This window comes from Orycteropus afer, unplaced genomic scaffold (genome assembly GCF_000298275.1).
Source record: "Orycteropus afer afer isolate SDZICR_OR568_19922 unplaced genomic scaffold, OryAfe1.0 scaffold00026, whole genome shotgun sequence".
In the NCBI taxonomy this organism is placed as follows: Eukaryota; Metazoa; Chordata; class Mammalia; order Tubulidentata; family Orycteropodidae; genus Orycteropus; species Orycteropus afer.
The window spans coordinates 3652629-3671773 of NW_006921613.1; the positions used below are offsets into that span (position 1 = coordinate 3652629).

A 19145-nucleotide genomic window follows, 5' to 3' on the forward strand; every position below is an offset into this window, starting at 1 on the left:
ATTTGTTTTCTTATAATTAATAGAATCAATAGACAAAGAGTCACTGTTGGTGGTATTTATTTATTTATTTTTCAAATTTAAAATAGAAAATAAGATGATAAACAGAGGAAATGTTTGAAATCCAAGATGATTTGAAAACATTATTACTCAAGGAGCTTGTCCTCGTGCCTAGGTCCCAGTGGTAGAAAATGTGATTTAATTATCCAATCTGGAGGTCTGGGTTGGGTCCCAGATATCAAGATTTTTGAGATGCTCTCTGGTAATTTTTCTCAGCGTTTTGAGCCACTTGTTTATAGATGAACTTACCTAGAGGAAGGTCAACAGATCAGGAGCTTTATAAAACAACACACGCCAGGACCTCAACTCAGAGCTGTGAAACTGGAATCTCTGATTGTAGGACTCAGGCATTTGTAATTATATTCACAGGTGACTGTTAATGCACAGGTAGAAGTGAAGATACTCAAACTTCAATATCTCTGTTAGAGCTGATATTTTATATTGTTGGCTGTTAAAGTTGCAATTAAATCCAGCATTTCTTTACCTTTGAGAGATTTTGTTTCTGCCGTTCTCCCAGTCTTACTTTTCAGCCACACACACAGTCCGCCTTCCCTGTTTTCTTGAATTGCCTGTCCTTTCAAGTTACTTCAAATCCCTTTTGGAACAAAATTGGATATAAACAGAGTGGGGGGAGGGGACTATTAATTTTTTTGTTTCTATACCTAAAACAGAGTTTCTCAAACTCTGCACTGTTGACGTATTATTCTGCATAGTTATTTGTCATGGAGGCTGTCCTGTGCATTGTAGGATGTTTAGCGGCATCCTTAGTCTGTGCCTATTAGATGCCAGTGGTGTTTTCCCAATTTCAACAACTACAGTTATCTCCAGAAATTGCTAAATATCCATTGTGTGTAAAATCATCCCAGGTTGAAGGCCACTGATCCAGGAGATTGAGTTCAAATGTTTGGTTGGAAAAAAAACACAAAAAGCCCGCAAATGACCAAATGCCTGTAGTATTTAACATTATATTATTTATTTTGCTTCTTAATAATACCTTCTTCCTCAGAACTAATAAATTTTTCATTTTTCTTCCATGGAAATGTTTGTTTATGTGTTGAAACTATCAGAATTGAAGAATATTGCTAAATAACTCTGAAACAGACGTTCTGGTCTTTGTGAACAGAAATCAAGTAGACTTAAATTATCCCACATTTGAGTGTGTTTTATAACTGTATCTGTATCTTTGTTAATTTAAATGTAAACAAGACAGTTTTCTAAACAAGAATTTTCTAAATATTAAGTGGCAAATATGACTTCAGGACATATTGGCCTTGTGTTTTCAATTGAGAAGCAAAGTAATAAACTCTGTCAGGGAGAGTCCAAATGTGGCCTCTTGGTGGCACTGTTTATTCTTAGCAAAAATGATTTTTCAGCTCACAAGACTGCAGTGCTTGATGCATTATGCTTTTCAGAATATGTGGTTTAAGTTCAATGAAATAAACCATTTTCAGGAGGATGCAGTGTCAATGGAAGAATTGTTGTACTGTCACTCTAACAGACCATGATGGCTGTATCCCCACAATTTGTTGTAGGTCAGGTTGGCCCTAAAGTAAGGTTTGCAGGCTAGCAGCAGAGTGTAATTACCCAAACAAAAAGACACAGATACAGTATGTCATCCCCTGCTAATGACGACAACATTTTCTTGCCCAGTAATCTGTAACAAAAAGCCACATAAACGATCAGGCTGCACTTAAGTGCAGCACTAAAGTAAAACTTGGGGGCACAAAAATTATTCCAGCCAATTGAGTGGAAATGACAGAGAATAATACAAAGTTATGTCTGCTAGGGAGATGTGTATTTGGAATGTCACCAATGGACAGTGCGTGGAGAAGGCCACACTTCCTTACAGGCACACTGCAATCTGTGTAAGTACCCTAACTTCCCTCCAAACATCTCTGCATTCTACAACTGGCTTGGAAAAATTGCTGTGCACATAGTTATAGAGCTGTCTCTGGAGGATATTCTTTCTTCCAAAATATTTTTATTTTGTCATGAGGGTAGAATTTCTTAGTACTCATCTGCCATTTTGATATTTTGCTTTCCAAAGAGTTTTTATTGAAGTTAATTAAAAAAAAAATTCTTTCCATCTTTCTAACAGATAATTTTGAAAGATTGTTTTCTTGGTTTTCCATGGTGACACTTCACACACACACAAACCCACAGAGAAAGATTCAGTCTTGACGAAGTGCTCATTTATATATATATAAATATGTATATATACATATATATTTATATGTTCTCATTTTCCAAGTTTAATCTACTTTTGATGATAGGTTCTGAATTTCTGAATTTCTTATTTATGAAGAGAACAAAAGGGCTAGCCATAACCTTTGCAATCATGTTCCAGTGCTTAAAGTAGATACTGGCTTTTGATAGATGATTCCAAGGTACTGACGGTTTTTTTGTTTTGTTTTGTTTTGTTTTTGTTTTATTTTAGTCATTGCTTTTAGAGTTGATGACTTGCATTGCAACATTCACAAACTCATTTTTATTGTTCAGGGAACAAGGTTCTTCACAATAAGAGATATCTCATTAAAAGTAGAACATTTTCCTTGATCTTTGATAAAAACTATTCCCAAAATTTATTCTGCACAATAATACCTTAAATGTTCTCCAAACATTTTTATATTTCTTTGCCAGTTGTAACAGTGTTGCTAGATTAAGAAACCTAGATTTCATTGTTGTTTCTTTGTTTTACCTAGCACACCAGAAATGATGTATTTATGTGCTTTCCAAGATTTGCAATAAGATTCCTTCTTCCCACAAGGCTCACATTTTTTCAGAAAAATAATAAAATGTAAATGAGAATAAAGGACAAAGTCAACACTTTTGAGAGCAGAATAATTGAACTAAAGTGAATTTTAGTTGCTGTTCCATGTAACACCTTAATTGAGTGGGTGCTAAGACTGAAATCCAGAGAAGGCTTCAGCACAGCCAAAATTAAGTTAATTGCTAATGACTCAACCATGTTTTCTGCTTTTGTTATCCATTTGCTTAGTATTACCATTGCGCATTCCGGATGACAGGAGAAGGCTGGCTTCTGTGTTGTGGGGAATACCAAGATGTCCTCATAATTGATGCCAAAACTTTAGCTGTTGTTCATACTTTTACATCATTTCAGTCTCCTGATTGGATCAACTGCATGTGCATTCTTCACTCCACGAGAATTCAAGGTAATCATCAGATATTGCAGAACACTAAGAAATTGCATATACAAATATGCACTTTTGAAGCATTTGTTACATTATTGCTCAAAAGCTAAGGATGTTTCTTTGTTTACCTAGTAGTGAGAATAGCTGTCTAAGTCACTTCAAGGAGAACTGAGAACACTAATACCAGTGGTTCAATTCAATGGAAAATCAGAGGGGAAGGTGAAGTGCAAAGGGGAGAATCTTAGTTTCCATGACCCAGTCATGCTGGGTACGTTTTAAGAGTGATAAGGAGCTGTTTGGTGCAGATTAGCGGGGCTCTTAGAAATTTCATCCTGCTATATCTTTTGGATGTAACAATGAAGATAATTCAGTTTCTGAACTGAGTGTGTATATAAGAAAGAGAAGGCTGGCTCCATAATTATTTCTGAAATAGAAAGGTGTAATATTTCCAGTACATTGCCTTGCGATATGGTTCTGCTTTTAGTAGTGCTCTCATTTCACATAGGAATAATTTGAAATTTTAAAGAACATTTGGAGTTCAATCTAAAATATTTTATTTATTTATTAGTGAGACAAAGCTGAATATTTCTCACCAATACAGCTCTGCAAAATCCTTTAATGACTGTGAAATAATCTTTATAGGAACCAGGTATAGCTGTGGGCTGCTTGTATGTGACCTTTGTTCTTTTTGCAGAAGATTCTCTCTTGGTGGTATCAGTAACTGGAGAGCTCAAAGTCTGGGATCTCTCTTCATCTATCAACAGCATTCAGGTTGGCTTGAGAAATTCTGAGTTTTTTTTTTTTTTTTTTTACTTTTTTAAGTGAAAGTTTAAAATTATGAAGCTATTACATGTTCATTGTTAAAACATCAAATAATATAGAAGTGAATAAATTTTACCTCCATGTATGTTCCCCTATCCTTCTTCCCAGAGGAAAGCATTGGTAACAATTGAATCGTATTCTTCCAACCTTTTTTCTATTCATATACAAATGTATTCATACACACACACACACACAAATTGATTACATTTTTCTGAAGAAACTGTCATAGAAGAATATATCTCTGTCCCTCACAACAGAAGACTCTTTTCCTTTGGGATATGTGGGAACAGTGGCAAGAAGGTGACTATGAGGAGGTCAAGGTCCCTCGCTGGCACAAATGGTTAAATGCTTGACTAATAGCTGAAAGGTTGACAGTTTGAACCTGCCCAAAGGCATTGTAATATAGGTATGGTGATCTGCTTCTGAAAAGTCATTGGCTTGAAAACTCTATGAAGCAGTTAAACTCTGCATACATGGAATGCCATGAGTTGAACTGATTCGATGGCAGCTAACAAAAGCAACAACTGGAGGTCACCCATTGAAGGTGAAGCATATTCACTTGCTCTCTTACATCAGGCTGCAAGTTCTGATAAAGGCAAACATACAGCCATAGTATTTGTGCAGGTGATAAAATTATTTAGGCTGCCCAAGGGAGCTCTGGGCACTTTTTAGGAATTTCTTATTTGAGAAAATCTAGGAGTTGTATTGGGATACTAAGCCCAAGAAATACCAACCTAACACTCTCAGAAACTTACTGAGAATACAGTATTATATATGTTTTGTCTGAGCCACTCTTCTGTCTTTCCAAAGCACTTTGTTCATTTTTTCTATTTTAACAATTAAGATGTTCTTGTTGTTATGTGCCGTCGAGTTGGCCCTGACTCATAGCAACCCCTCCTTGGGTTTCCAAGGCATGATCACTATGGAAGTAGATTGCCCAACCTTCCTTCCGAGGAGTGGCTGGTGGGTTTGAACCACCAGCTTTCTGGTTAGCAGTCAAGTGCCTTAAGCACTACACTACCAGAGCTCCCAATTTTGTTTTATCTTTCTACCATGTCTCAAAATCAGTAACTTATTTACATTCTTAGCATCTAGCATAGTCTTCCCACAGACTGCTTGTTGAATGATTTTTCTATAATGATGCCTTGAATCCAAGTGTATTTCCTGCTCACAGCTTCTTTTGTAAAGGAACATCTTAGTTCTGAAAATTTAAATGGAAGCTAGAATATTTTCATTTTATAATAACTGATGGCATCTGTTTCAGGGGTAAAGGAGCATGTTTTCTCATGGTCATATAAAAGGTAGTAGTAACTAGTAGTAAAATGTTTTCATTCCTTTAAGGAAAAGCAAGATGTCTATGAAAAAGAATCCAAATCTCTGGACTCACTGAACTGTAAGACAATACGATTTTGCCCGTATACAGAGAGACTTCTACTGGTGGTATTTTCCAAATGTTGGAAGGTATTATAGAATAACATAATAAATAACAGTGATACATAATGTAATTTGTTTTTGTTTTCTTCTTTAGTACAACAATTGTAAGAATAAGATTTAAATATGATCCAAATTCTTTTTAATATTTTTAACAGAACATGAATGACTTTTGTCTTTTATGACTGATTTTTATCAGTTTTCTGCTCCCTGCATTCAACTATTTTACTTCCCAGGACCGTATATATTTAGTAGTATATACTAATTTGATTAATATCAAACCATAATAATAATGAGCATTTATCTCTAAATTGTCTTCCAATGTTGCTAATTTCACTTCAGAATTAAAAGATTTTAATTAAATCTTACAAAGATTTTAACTAATCTTACATAGATTTATCTTGTTTTTAGACTTTTCTTTTTCTCTTCTTGTGAATATATTTACTGATTTCTCCAAGAAAAAAGAAAAGCTAAGTTACCATCATTTGATAGCATCCTTTTTACTTCATTGTTTCATATAACTAGGTCAGTGAAGAAAACCACGTTGTCTTAGTTGTATGGTGGTAATAACTTTTTGAAATAAAATTTAAAGTACATTGGGGTAACAAAGGATTTCTGTTGTATAAATGTTTTGTATAATAAAATTTCTGATGTTAAACTTGGACTACCTATATGGAAAAGAATAAAACTGTATGAAATTTGGGGATTTTTTTGGTCTCTGTGCTTCATGGGCACCTTATGGAACGATTTACCCAGGTATTGCCTATCTACTGAAACCTACCACAGGATAAATGTGAAAAAAAGTAATAGTAAAATATCAGTTTGATACATGAGTACATTATAACCTATTATACTTAATATGTCTTATGTTAATATAAATACTGTCATCTAAATACATAGCACAATTTGTCATTTATCTCATTGACAGGTTTGATTATAAGCGTTTGTTAATGAGCATCAACTTTTTGTTTTAGGTTTATGATTACTGTGATTTTTCTCTCCTGTGGACTGAAGTTAGTAGAAGTGGGCAGTTCTTTACTGGTGGGGAAGTGCTTGCTGCTCACAGAATTATCATCTGGACAGAAGATGGTCACAGTTACATCTATCAGCTGCTGAACAGGTGGGCTCAGATGGGAGCGGCATACAAAACATTCAGGTAGAAAATGAACTTTGGGAGGTTTATTATGGAAAAATCCCTGCATGCTGCTCATGATCAAAAACCAGAACAAAACAACTTTGGCACTAGGAGATTTACCCTGGGCTTGGTAGGCTTCAGCCTTTGTGTGAAACAGCAGGGGATGAAGGAATGAGATTAACCATGTATAGCTTGTACAGCTGGTGCTGGGTTTTCAAAAAGTCACTTGTAATTATTACTCAACAATTTCTAGCTAGAGTTTAGAAACTTGAATGGTACCATCCGGCTCTGGAAAGTCAGGAAAAAAAAAAAAAAAGCACAATTGAATAAAGAACCCCAAATTTCTAAACTTTGCTTTTTATTTCTGCCATGTAGTGGGCTTTCAAAAAGTATATACCCTGCTGATGGAAGAGTACTTAAAGAGACCATTTATCCTCATTTACTCTGCTCTACTTCGGTGCAAGAAAATAAGGTAATGAAAGAATAGAGTGACTGCCTCAAAGCTGCTTGACTTGGTTTCTTAGATAAATGTTGCTTTGTCTGTAACAGAGTCAGGCTTGGGAAAAAATTGAATTGAAGCAGTGCATCAAGTTGTTAACAAGAAAATCAAGTCTAATTGTTAATGGCTGCTGAAGAGAAAATTGTGTCTTTAAAAATCTCTTAGTTTACGTCCGATGAACTGGACAATACATTCTATCATAGTAAATCTATGAATGCTGAAATGGACAAAGGAGGAATTAAAAGTCCTAATCTCACTATCATAACATATTGTGAATATTTTTTATGTATTTAAAATATTGGAAAGTTTTCAAATATTTAGGAAAGTTACAAGAATAGTACAATAATCACTTATATTACTCTTCACCTACATTCGCCAATTGTTAAAATTTTTCCATATTTGCTTTTTCTTTCTCTCTAAATGTAAGCATATGTGTGTACGCACACACACACACACACACTCACATACCACCCATGTTTTTCACTGATCCTTTTGGTAGATGGTTTGACAGAACATTGTTAACACTTTGATGTATCTACTCCTATTTTGAAGCTTTATGAAATGAGCTTATGTCTTGCCTTTTTTTTTCACCTTAACTATATATTGAGATCATTTTCACATGTATTTAGCTCTTTTTTCTAAATAAATTTTCTTGTTAAAACAAATATGATTCCTGACAGAAAATTGCGGAATAAATGAGACCTTGTTATTTGACTGAATCACATCTTTTTATACTCTATGAAGTCTGAAAATATAAACGGTTTTTATTTATTTCTTTTTATTTTCTTTATTTGGATAGTGTTACCCAACGTTTTTTTAAAAAATCCTATTCAACTTAGTCATCAAATAATTATCCAAAAAGGTACTTCTAGAGAACAGAGGGTTTGAAGTATTGATGGGTCAACCAAGGAAGCATGCTACTTTTTACAGAATGATGGTTTCCTTAATTAAGCAGGATAGCTGAAATCCTATAGTTCAGTGATTGTCCCTTTTACATATCTGGGCGATTTTTTTGCAAAAGCTTGAATAAGAACTGTCAGACTAAAGTTAGAACTCCATATGTCATTGGGGCGTAGATCTACTTTAGAACCATGGCATCAGGGACTATTTCTAAAATCATTTGTGGGCAGCAGTAGAGTCGTTTTGCTCTTGATCACAAAATGAGTATTGTGGTTTACTCAGAAAGGAATTTTTAGTTATTTTTTTAAAGACCAGCCCTTTCTACCTTTATAGCTCCAGTTTGCCATAGGAGAAAGTATACCAATAAAAGTAAAATCAAGTAAAAAAAATACTAATCTCATCAGAAGTCACCTTCCTTAGTTTCTCAGAATGTGAAGATATAAATTTATGAGTCTCCTACCATTATTTTTTATTTAGATAACCACAGCTGTTTCTGTGTCTTACACACAGAAATTGCCTGGAAGCTAGTGAAATAAGAATAATCTGAAATTGAAAGAAATTGACTTACTCATCTTTATAGACCCTTGCCCTGTATCCATCCAGGAAGTAAAAGTCAGACATTATTTTTCTTATTCAAAATATCACCAGTATTCCCTATAAGACTTCTTAGTCTCTTTTGCAGTTAGGAGCAAATAAAGGCATTCTGGTGTGGTGGGATTTGAATTTAATAGATATTTTCAGCTCAAAAAAGTGTTTTATAAACCTGTAGTACTAACTTGACTTAATTTTTAGAGAAAAATCAGAATTCATATAAGTAAGGGGCTATGAGAGTGTTTCAGATCAATAGCTGGGCTCATGAGGGAACTACTGGGGACTACACAGGATAAAATCTCAGTGTTTTCACAGTTGCGATACTGGGAGCAGATCTGCTGGTGGAGTTCTAGTAGCAGGAATGAGGACTCTCATTTTCTTTATTAGCTTTATGAGGTTCTCCTTAGCTTTACATCATGGCTGGTGATGGCTGTTGAAATTAGGAACTGGGCTCACAGGTTCTCAGGTGAGAAGTAAGAGTACACTGCTAAGGTGGAAGTAGCTGGGGGTAGAGACAGCCTGGGGCTTAATGATAAGAAGTGTGAGTATATCATCTGAGAGTAATGGTAATGACCATGATAATAGCTAACTTTTACTGATCCCTTATTATTGTCAAAAGTGCAGACTACCTCATTTACTTCAGATCTCACTATGGCCCCAGTTTGAAACTGATGTTCAGAGAGAATTCCCAAGGATTTGAATGTAAGCAGTTTGGCCCTGGAGTCTAGAAATGGGTCTTTAGAGTGGGTTCTCAATCGAGAAAGGGATAATAAGAATGGTTTAATATTTATTGTGCATGTACTAAATGCTAGACACCATACTAAATTTACATTTATCAACTCATTAACCTTCACAACAGTCTCATTTAAAAAACTAGTTGCCATCAAGTTAGTTCCAACTCATGGCATTTTACTTTTATTTTTAGATAAGTCTTTCATCTCTAACATGTTATAATTAAAATTAATTCTTTCGATTCTTTGCTCTTACACATTCTTTAATGATTTTGTTATGATTGAGCTACTGAACAATACCTACTTCTGTACATAATAAGGATAATGAATTGAACTTTTCTTGAATCACTGTCTTACACTGATGTTTTTTGAGTCTCTTTAGGGATGAAAATGAGCATTCTGTTGTGCAATTTGTGGTCATTAAAATTAGGAATATATGCAAAGCAATTTCACTATTGGGAAATATGCATTGTATTTTATCTTCTATATGGGATTATACATGCCTACATGCCAACTCATGGCATTTTTATTAGGCTTGATTTACCAGTGGGAAAATGAGACATACAAATGTTAAGAGAGTTGCCTAAATTAAGTAACCTGTTCTTTTAATAAACCAGGATTTAAATCCAGGTAATTAACTACTGTATTTTATCACCTCTCAGATGATGAGCACTCCCTGATAATATAATGAAAAATCAAGATTTGTCTGAGTAAAGGGCTATAAGTGTGTTTTCAGATGAATAGCAGAACTAGAGAGGGAGCTACTGGGAAGAAAGGGTATGGAGGGCGGAGTCAAGGAGTGGATGACTTATGTGAGGAATGGAGTATGGAAGGTAATGGTGGAGATGTGTGGGGGAAATGACAGCAATTCAGGGAACATTGTTTTATGGAAGGAAGGAAGTAAGCTTCATTCCCATGTCAAAATAATAAGGGATTGTTGTTGTTGTTGTTGTTTGCCGTCAAGTTGGCCCTGACTCATAGCGACCCGTCCTTGGGTTTCCAAGGCAGTATCACTACAGAAGTAGGATTGCCCAACCTTCCTTCCGAGGAGTGGCTGGTGGATTTGAACCGCCAGCCTTCTGGTGAGCAGTCAAGTGCTTTAGGCACTATGCTACCAGAGCTCCTAATAAGGGATTAGGACTGGTAAATTCTAAGGTAAGTTAAAGGTTCAGAGAGGTTGAAAAACTAATTTAGTCACATTTTTTCAAGACTATTTCTAACACTTACCACATGATGGTCATAAGACTTTAAGACCTCTGCCAAACCAAACCCATTGCTGTCAAGTTCATTCTCATGGAGACCCATGTGTTTCAGGACAGAACTGCTCCATAGGATTTCAGTGGCTACAATCTGTGTCACATGGGGTTGTTATGAGCTGGCATTGACTCGATGGCACCTGACAATAACAATTTTAGGGAAGTAGACCACCAAGCCTTTCTTCTGTGGCATTACTGGGTGGATTTGAAATGCCAACCTTTTGGTTAGTCTAGTGCAAAGCATTTGTACCACCCAGGGACCCTTATGACCCCAAAGTGTCTTCTGAAAGTAAAAAATAAATAAATGAATAAGATTCATTCAGAAATGAGGATTAAATAGATCAGTATTTTGGTCCTTAATATTCTCTAAAGACACATTGTAGAATCTTTGCACTAATATATCTACATCCTGACCTTAAAGCTGTAATTTCAGACTAGGAACTGTCTCTTTCTCAGACAAATTTATTTCTAACACTAGCAGTTGGCTTTCTTTTTCGAGATACTTTTTATGTGTATCAAAAGGGCTTTTGTTTTTGTTTTTCTAATTACTTAATCATTTTGATCCCTTGTGCATAATCTCTATATACCAAACCAAAACCAAGCCTATTGCCACTGAGTCAATTTTTACTCATGATTAAAGCATGCGTGTTAGAGTAGAATTGCTCCATAGAGTTTTCAATGGCTGTTGTCTTCTGGAAGTAGATCGCCAGGCCTATCTTCTGCAGTATTGTTGTTGTTGTTGTTAAGTGCCATCGAGTCGTTTCCGACTCATAGCGACCCCATGCACAGCAGAACGAAACACTGCCCGATCCCGCACCAGCCCCACAATCCCTGCTATACTTGAGCCCATCATCGCAGCTACCGTATCAATCCATCTCCTTGAAGGCCTCCCCCTTCTTTGTTGACCCCCCACCCTACCAAGCATGACATCCTTCTCCAGGGAATGGTCCCTTCTTACAACATGACCAAAATAGGTGAGACGAAGTCTGGCCATTCTTGCTTCCAAGGAGCATTCTGGCTGCACTTCCTCCAGGACAGATCTGTTAGTTCTTTTAGCAGTCCACGGTACTTTCATCATTCTTCGCCAGCACCACAACTCAAAAGCGTCAACTCTTCTTCGGTCCTCCTTATTCATTGTCCAGCTCTCACATGCATACCAGGCAATTGGAAATATCACGGCTTATGTCAGGTGCACCTTAGTCCTCAAGGAGATATCCTTGCTCCTCAGCACTTGAAACAGTTCCTTCGCAGTTGACTTTCCCAATGCTACATGTCGTCTAATGTCCTGACTGCTGCTTCCATTGGCATCGATTGTAGAACCAAGCAACGTGAATTCCTTGACAACCTCAATCTTCTCTCCATTTATTGTGATGCTGCTCATTGGTCCAGTTGTGAGGATTTTTGTTTTCTTTATGTTGAGATGTAATCCATACTGCAGACTGTATTCTTCAACCTCCATCAGTAGGTGCCTTAAGTCATCCTCACTTTCAGCAAGCAAAGTTGTATCGTCTGCATATCTCAGGTTGTTAATGATTCTTCCTCCAATCCCGATAACACGTTTTTCTTCATATAGTCCAGCTTCTCGGATTATTTGCTCAGCATATAGATTGAATAAGTATATTACTGGGTGAATTCGGATCACCAATCTTTTAGTTAATAGATGAGTGCAAACTGTTTGTACCACCCAAGGACCTTTATCTTTGTATGCTAGCCTCCCAAAGAACTACCACGTTGTCTTTAGATAGTAGGAAGATTTGAGACTCAGTTACTTAATGAAAGCTTGTCTTTCAGAGCATTGGCACCCAACATTCACACTGTCTCAGCAAAATTAGAAATTACAGAGCCATTTTTCTTTGTGGTCCCTTGGGAGATTTGGAATCAATTATGTTAAATCTGAAGGATGCCAATGGTCAGCAGAAAGTGGAATGCATATTAAGAACATAAAATTACCATAGAAATAGTAGTAGTTGTTGTAGTTTTAATTGACTACTGGAATTGAAGGGACTTTAAAGAAATCAGACCTCCTTTGTGGGAAGGAGAGTACTCTCATTAAGACAACCAAACAACCAACCTCACTGCCATCAAGTCGGATTTGACTCATAGTGACCCATCCAGAGTTACTAGACTCAAGCTCCAGTTCTATCTTTTGCCGTTTATATTACCTTGGACAAATCTACCTATTCTCACTTGGTTTACTTAAGTATAAAATGACGACAATGATCGTACCAGCTTCCCAGGTTTTTTGTCAGAATTATTGAACCAAATACATGAAAAGTGCCAAACAGTATATATGATACATACATAGTTAGATGTTAGGTGTTCTTCATAATAGTTTGAAGTCTAGCTGATGACTTGGCTTCTGGTATATAAATATATTTTGGGGACTAATCAGAGATTATTTTGTTTAATTTAGTTGAAAATTTTGAAACCGTCAAAAATAAATGGAAAAGACTCAATTGTTTAGCTATGAAATCTTTTTCCTTTTAAAAACAGTGGATGTCTCTACTTTACAGTAGATTATTTTTGCTACATAGAAGTTAACTGTTTGTTTCTGACCAGAGTCTTCCCTTTGTTATGGGTTACATGAATGAAAGGAAAGAGCCTTTTTATAAGGTACTTTTCTCTGGAGAAGTCTCAGGAAGAATTACTCTGTGGCACATCCCTGATGTTCCTGTTTCCAAGTTTGATGGTTCACCTAGAGGTAAGACAGCTTCTGTTTCTAATCATGTGTCTACTGAGAATTAGTTTTCAAGGAACTTAGTGTTTTCCTAAGTTAAACACTGTAGCTATAAACAAGAAATTTTTTTATGTATACCGCTATGCTTTAAATTATTTTTAGTTGTTGTTGTTGTGTGCCATCAAGTTGGACCTGACTCACAGCAACCCCTCCTTGGGTTTCCAAGACAGCAGCACGACGGAAGTAGATTGCCCAACCTTCCTTCCAAGGAGTGACTGATGGGTTTGAATCGCCAGCCTCCCTAAAATTTGCAAATGTAAAAGCAAATATAAACATGATTCTGATAGATCTTATATAATAGTACAACTAATATAGTTCAAATTAACATCAGTTTAACCTAGTGAGTGATGTATCATTGAAAGAAATGAACGTTGGCAATATAAATATGGGATAGGCTGATATACCATATTCATATTTTTCAATTGTTATGTATATATATGCCATGTTCCCCTTTTCCAGAAAGCCCTGATAGTGCAAATGGTTAAGCACTCAACTGTTAACTGAAAAGTTGGTAGTTTGAACCCACCCAGCAGTTCCACAGGAAAAACACGTGGTGATTTACTCCTGTAAAGAATATCCCCAAGAAAACCTGATAGGGCAGTTCTACTCTGTCATATGGGGCACTGTGATTAAAAATCGACATGATGGCACCTAATAAAACAACACTCTTGTTTCAATCCATTTCTCTATTGAGATTGTTAGAGCTTCTTGTAACTGCAAACACAAACGTAAATGGGGCACTAAAACAGTTGGTAATTGTCCAGACAATTAGCATTTGCTTATTTCAGTTTTTCTTAGATGAAAAAACTGAAATCATTAAAATAGACCTTATTGGGAAGAAAGTGTACTCCAAATTGAGAAACCTCATGCTGACTCTTTTCCCCTTATTCCAAAATCAGTAAAACAGCTCTGTGAACCTTTATCTAGGGGCACAGCAGAAACAGAATGCCCATTTTCTTCAATAGTTAAATATATAAGCACAAGTTTCCATTGTTGTTGTTGTTGTTTGCCGTCAAGTCGGCCCCGACTCATAGCGACCCCTCCTTGGGTTTCCAAGGCAGTATCACTACGGAAGTAGGATTGCCCAACCTTCCTTCCGAGGAGTGGCTGGTGGGTTTGAACTGCCAGCCTTCTGGTAAACAGTCAAGTGCCTTAGGCACTATGCTACAGAGCTCCTAAGTTTCCATTAGTAAACAAATTTACTGGTATAATTTTTAGCATCCCTGTCCCACATTAAATTGTTCAAAATAAACCTAGATTAATGAGAAATGAGTCAAGAAAGAGAGTTGGAACTTAGTATGGTTAGGTGGAAAGTCTTCTTATAACTTCAATTTTAAAGTTAAAAAATTATACCATGCTCATTTTGAGGCTGCTTGATGATGATTCTAGCATTTTCCATGTGTTGTCTACCACTAATAGCAGAATGAAGCTTCTAGCCAAACTTGTTTGTTGCTAGAACCATAGAAGTCTCTGACAACTCTTGGTACTAGTCTAGAGTTTGGGGTTGGAGTTGTGACAGGAGGTTGTAGTGTGTTTCCTGAATGTCAGAGTCCCTGTCTTACAGACACAGGTTGGCACTTGGCTTCTTCATTCCTGAAGGCCAAGCCTCTTTCATTTTCTGAGTCTACCTGAGGCCCAGTTCAAATGCTTGAGGAGTCAACCATCTAAAATGATATTCGGTTCTCTTGGAGGCTTGTTATGAGTTTGAGATACTCAGATTCTTAGCACTTAAGAGTAAATTTCTTCTCTTTCCCTCATCCAACTAAAAGATAGTCACTTTTCCCTCCTAACATGCAAAGGCAAAGAGAAAACTCATGATATTGTTCTACTATTTAACGTCACTGCAAGAACTTCTCAGGTTTTTCAGTCGACCTAAGTCTGAGATGAATGAACTAATACATACCTATTCTTCTGGTCTTCTGAAAAATAAGACCAATTCCAATCAAATTTTGAGTGAAGGCAATGAATAGCTAGAGGACTCTTTTGCTTATAGCACACTTTTAGGATGGCAGAAGGGTATATTGCTTCTGAAGGGTGGCATCTTTATAATACTTTCCGTGTGTATGCTGAATTAAATTAAATTTCCTTCTTTTTCTCTTTTTAGAGATACCAATAAGTACAACCTGGACCCTTCAAGATAATTTTGATAAGCATCAAACCATGTCACAGAACATTATTGACCATCTTTCTGGGTTTAAAGATGGTGTTGGAACAGCAGTAGTCACTTCATCAGCGTATGTTCCAAGTCTTGATAAACTAATATGTGGTTGCGAAGATGGGAGAATTTTCATTACACAAGCTTTGAATGCTGCCAAAGCAGGACTCTTAGAAGGCGGTTCTTTATTAAAAGGTCATTGAATTTTATTTGAACCTATTTATTTAATTTATATAAGCTTCAGCTTGAACAAGCTGTACTAAAGAAGATTGAAGAGGCTTAAACATTTGCTAAGAAATTTGTCCACGTTTTAATTTTAAAATAAAACATACATAGAGGTTTATTAAAATAAAGTCAAGCAGGTTACACAATGAGAGTTAAATTTCTTCTTTGCTCATCCAGTCCTCTTCATTAAAGGCAACTACTGTATACCCTTCTTGAAATTTTCTGTACCTATACCAAGCACAAAACAGTATAGCAGTGTGCATTCTTTATTACACAAATAAGAGCGTATACTACACACTTCACCTAAACTTCCTTAAAATAAAATCTTAATACCTTGGGGCAAATTCCTTATATACTCATTCAAGATGTCTAATAATAATCAAAATTTAATGTTTAAAATCTTCCATTAATAGGTATTTATATTTTTTCTAGTCATTGGCTACTACAAAAAATACAGAATTCACTGTCTTTGCATTATATGGTGTTATATCTTTATTATTTATTCCTAGGAAAATTACTGGATCAAAGTTTATGAGCATTTTTAATTTTGAATGTAGATCTAAAATGTCTTCCAAAGAGCTTATATCCATACACATGCATGCCCACTATCAGCCTATAAGAACATCATTTTCCTCAAATGTTCATCAACTTTGTGTGCTATTAAATATTTTATCTTTGCCAATCCTGAGAAAAAGAGTATCATCCTGTTTGAATTTGTGTTTGTTAAGAAAATGTGTGTATTTGCAGTTTTATACATCTGTGTACATCACAAGAGCTAATAACTGTTAAACAAAGATGGTTATGCAGTAAATTATGTTCTGAAAGAGGGTAGGAAGTAGAGGAAATGACTGATATTTTGAGATGTATAGAAAATATTGTGTGGTTCCTATTAAACCATAAGATCCTTAAGCAATAAATACAAAATTCACAATTAAAAATAAAATTCCTATTATTGTTCCCAGCTTCCTTTGGCTACTTACTAAATGTTACTGACTTACTGATTGAAGTAAGGGAGTAAACAGCAATGAACCGAGGAGAAGGAGTTTACTGGTATAGAGTTAATGGGTGCTGTTAAAAGGTATTGAAAAAGCTTAGACCTTAGCATTTTTTTATCTGACTTGATTGATCTCAATATCTAGAGAACAAGCAGAAACCTATTTTTTGATTTCTAGCATGTGGATTAGCATTCATCATTGTTTACTAGGGAATACAAACTGTGGATAGGGCTGATGGAATGGAAGTAACTAAAGTATAATAATGATGCTTTGAGATTCATTTTTATTTTGAACACAGAGAATTTGTGATCTATAGTCTTCTCCAATTTTTTTAGGTTAAGCTAATGGTGAAGGAAGAAACAATGTAGTTAGTGAAAGAGTAATTAACCAGCTGTCAGTAGACCTCAGTTCTAGTTGTTGTTGTGTGCCGTCAAGTCGTACCCGACTCATAGCGACCCCTCCTTGGGTTGAGGCAATATCATTACGGAAGTAGATTGCCCCATCGTCCTTCCATCTGTTCTAGTAGTGATGGTATAAAATACTTGTATGCCTATCAAGTGACTAGCACAGTGGTAAAGAAATTATGATCATTATCTTATTTATTCCATACATCATATTATATGACGTAAGTACTATTACTGTCTCAAATTTTCAGATTCAGTACTGTGGTTTAGAGAAAAAAAGCAACTTGCCTGTATGACATACTTAGTAAGTGAGAGAACTTACAAAAACAAAGCATTTCTTTAACAGCAAAGCTATTCTCTTAAACTTTATGTTATATTTTTTCACACGTAGGTTCAAGTCATTAAACCTTTCTGAGCCTTCAAATACTTACTTATCTGTAAAGCCAAGAAACTAAATAATCTTTAACAACTTTCAAAGCAACAACTTTCTGTGAAATTTTGCTTTTCTTTTATACTATACTTGGTCATACTGATTTAAAGGGTAGCAGTATTCTGAACTTTTATTTGTAGCGGCAAAATGTATGAATTGTTCACTCTTTTACAGCAGTGTTTGTTATTTCCTGCCACTGCAATTGGTAACTTGCTAATGTCCTTACAGAATTAATAGGCTTTGAACAACCAGCTTTCGCATTTCATCAAAAACATGATCTACCTTATGATGAAGGATTTGGCTTTTTCTGTGATCCAGAAGTTGTTCGTTGGTTTTCTTAATCAAGTGTATAGCTTTAATTATATGAATTTTTTTTTTTAATTTTGTTTTGTCTTACATTAACATCTGTAAAAGGACATCTCCAAACTATTTCTGGAACAAAAGTAACATTTTTATTACTTGTTTCTTGTTTTCCAGATTCTCTCTCTCATAAAGTTCTTATAGGCCATTACCAAAGTGTCACTTCATTACTGTATCCACATGGTCTCTCGTCAAAATTAGACCAAACTTGGATGGTGTCTGGGGACCAGGATTCATGTGTCATCTTGTGGGATATCTTTACTGAACAAATTTTGCATAAATTCAGTTTGGAAGCTGGTCCAGTAACAAGTCTTTTGATGTCACCAGAGAATTTCAGAGTAAGTTAAGACAAAGAATGAAACATGAGACCGAAATCTGAAAGCTATATAACATTACAGAAAATTTAGAAAACAGAAGAAAAAAAAATAACCCATATTCCCACAAAAATAAAATATTCTATGTACATATAATTGGATGCTTTTTGTATATTCTTTTCTAATCTCTATATGCAATTTACTGTTATATATTATACAAATAATTTGGTACCAAAGCTGAGATTTTGTCAATTCTTGGCTTTACAGAAGCTACTTAATTATTTCTCTTTAAGTACTTACTTTTTTTAAATTTTTCCTGGTTCTATATCTTAATTTTTAATGAAATTATCTTTTCTTTTTATTTTAAAAGGAATATATACTCTATATGAAAACAATTCAAACAATACCCAATCAATAAATTGAAAATTAACTTTTGCCTTTTCCTTTCCTCTTCTAATAATATTAATAAATACTTATATTTCTTTTCTTGAATGGATTTGTAATTGCACCTTAATATATTTAATAATGGGAGCGCTGGTAGCATAGTGGCTAAGGCACTTGACTGCTAACCAGAAGGCTGGTGGTTCAAACCCACTAGCCACTCCTCGGAAGGAAGATGGGGCAATCTACTTCCGTAGTGATACTGCCTCAGAAACCCAAGGAGGGGTCGCTATGAGTCGGGTCCAACTCGACGGCACATAACAACAACAACAACATATTTAATAAATAATGAGTAACAAATTTTTGAGCATCTCCCTTGTACTGGGAAAAATTAAATCGTTTTGGGTATAATTATCCCATGAAATGTCAAATTCAGCTGCAACTAGAGCAGATGTCTTTGTTAAAATATGGATCACCAACTCTTGAGTGTCCTTTGTAATAAAAGCACATTGTTTCTTCATAGCAATACTGGAAAAGATTGGCTCCAAAATTAACTCAGAAAAATTTACA

At 35.5% G+C, this 19145-nt stretch overlaps 1 protein-coding gene across 1 annotated transcript in view; it reads left to right on the forward strand.

The window, feature by feature from the left end:
- Positions 1-19145, forward strand: part of WDR72 (WD repeat domain 72) — a 315966-nt gene that overhangs the window by 26770 nt on the left and 270051 nt on the right. Inside the window, exons 3-11 of the mRNA XM_007935300.1 lie at positions 1844-1922; positions 3056-3230; positions 3907-3980; positions 5373-5492; positions 6437-6582; positions 6973-7069; positions 13134-13275; positions 15416-15661; positions 17998-18218. Of these exons, the coding sequence (XP_007933491.1) occupies positions 1844-1922; positions 3056-3230; positions 3907-3980; positions 5373-5492; positions 6437-6582; positions 6973-7069; positions 13134-13275; positions 15416-15661; positions 17998-18218 (1300 nt within the window). The remainder of the gene's footprint in view (positions 1-1843; positions 1923-3055; positions 3231-3906; positions 3981-5372; positions 5493-6436; positions 6583-6972; positions 7070-13133; positions 13276-15415; positions 15662-17997; positions 18219-19145) is intronic.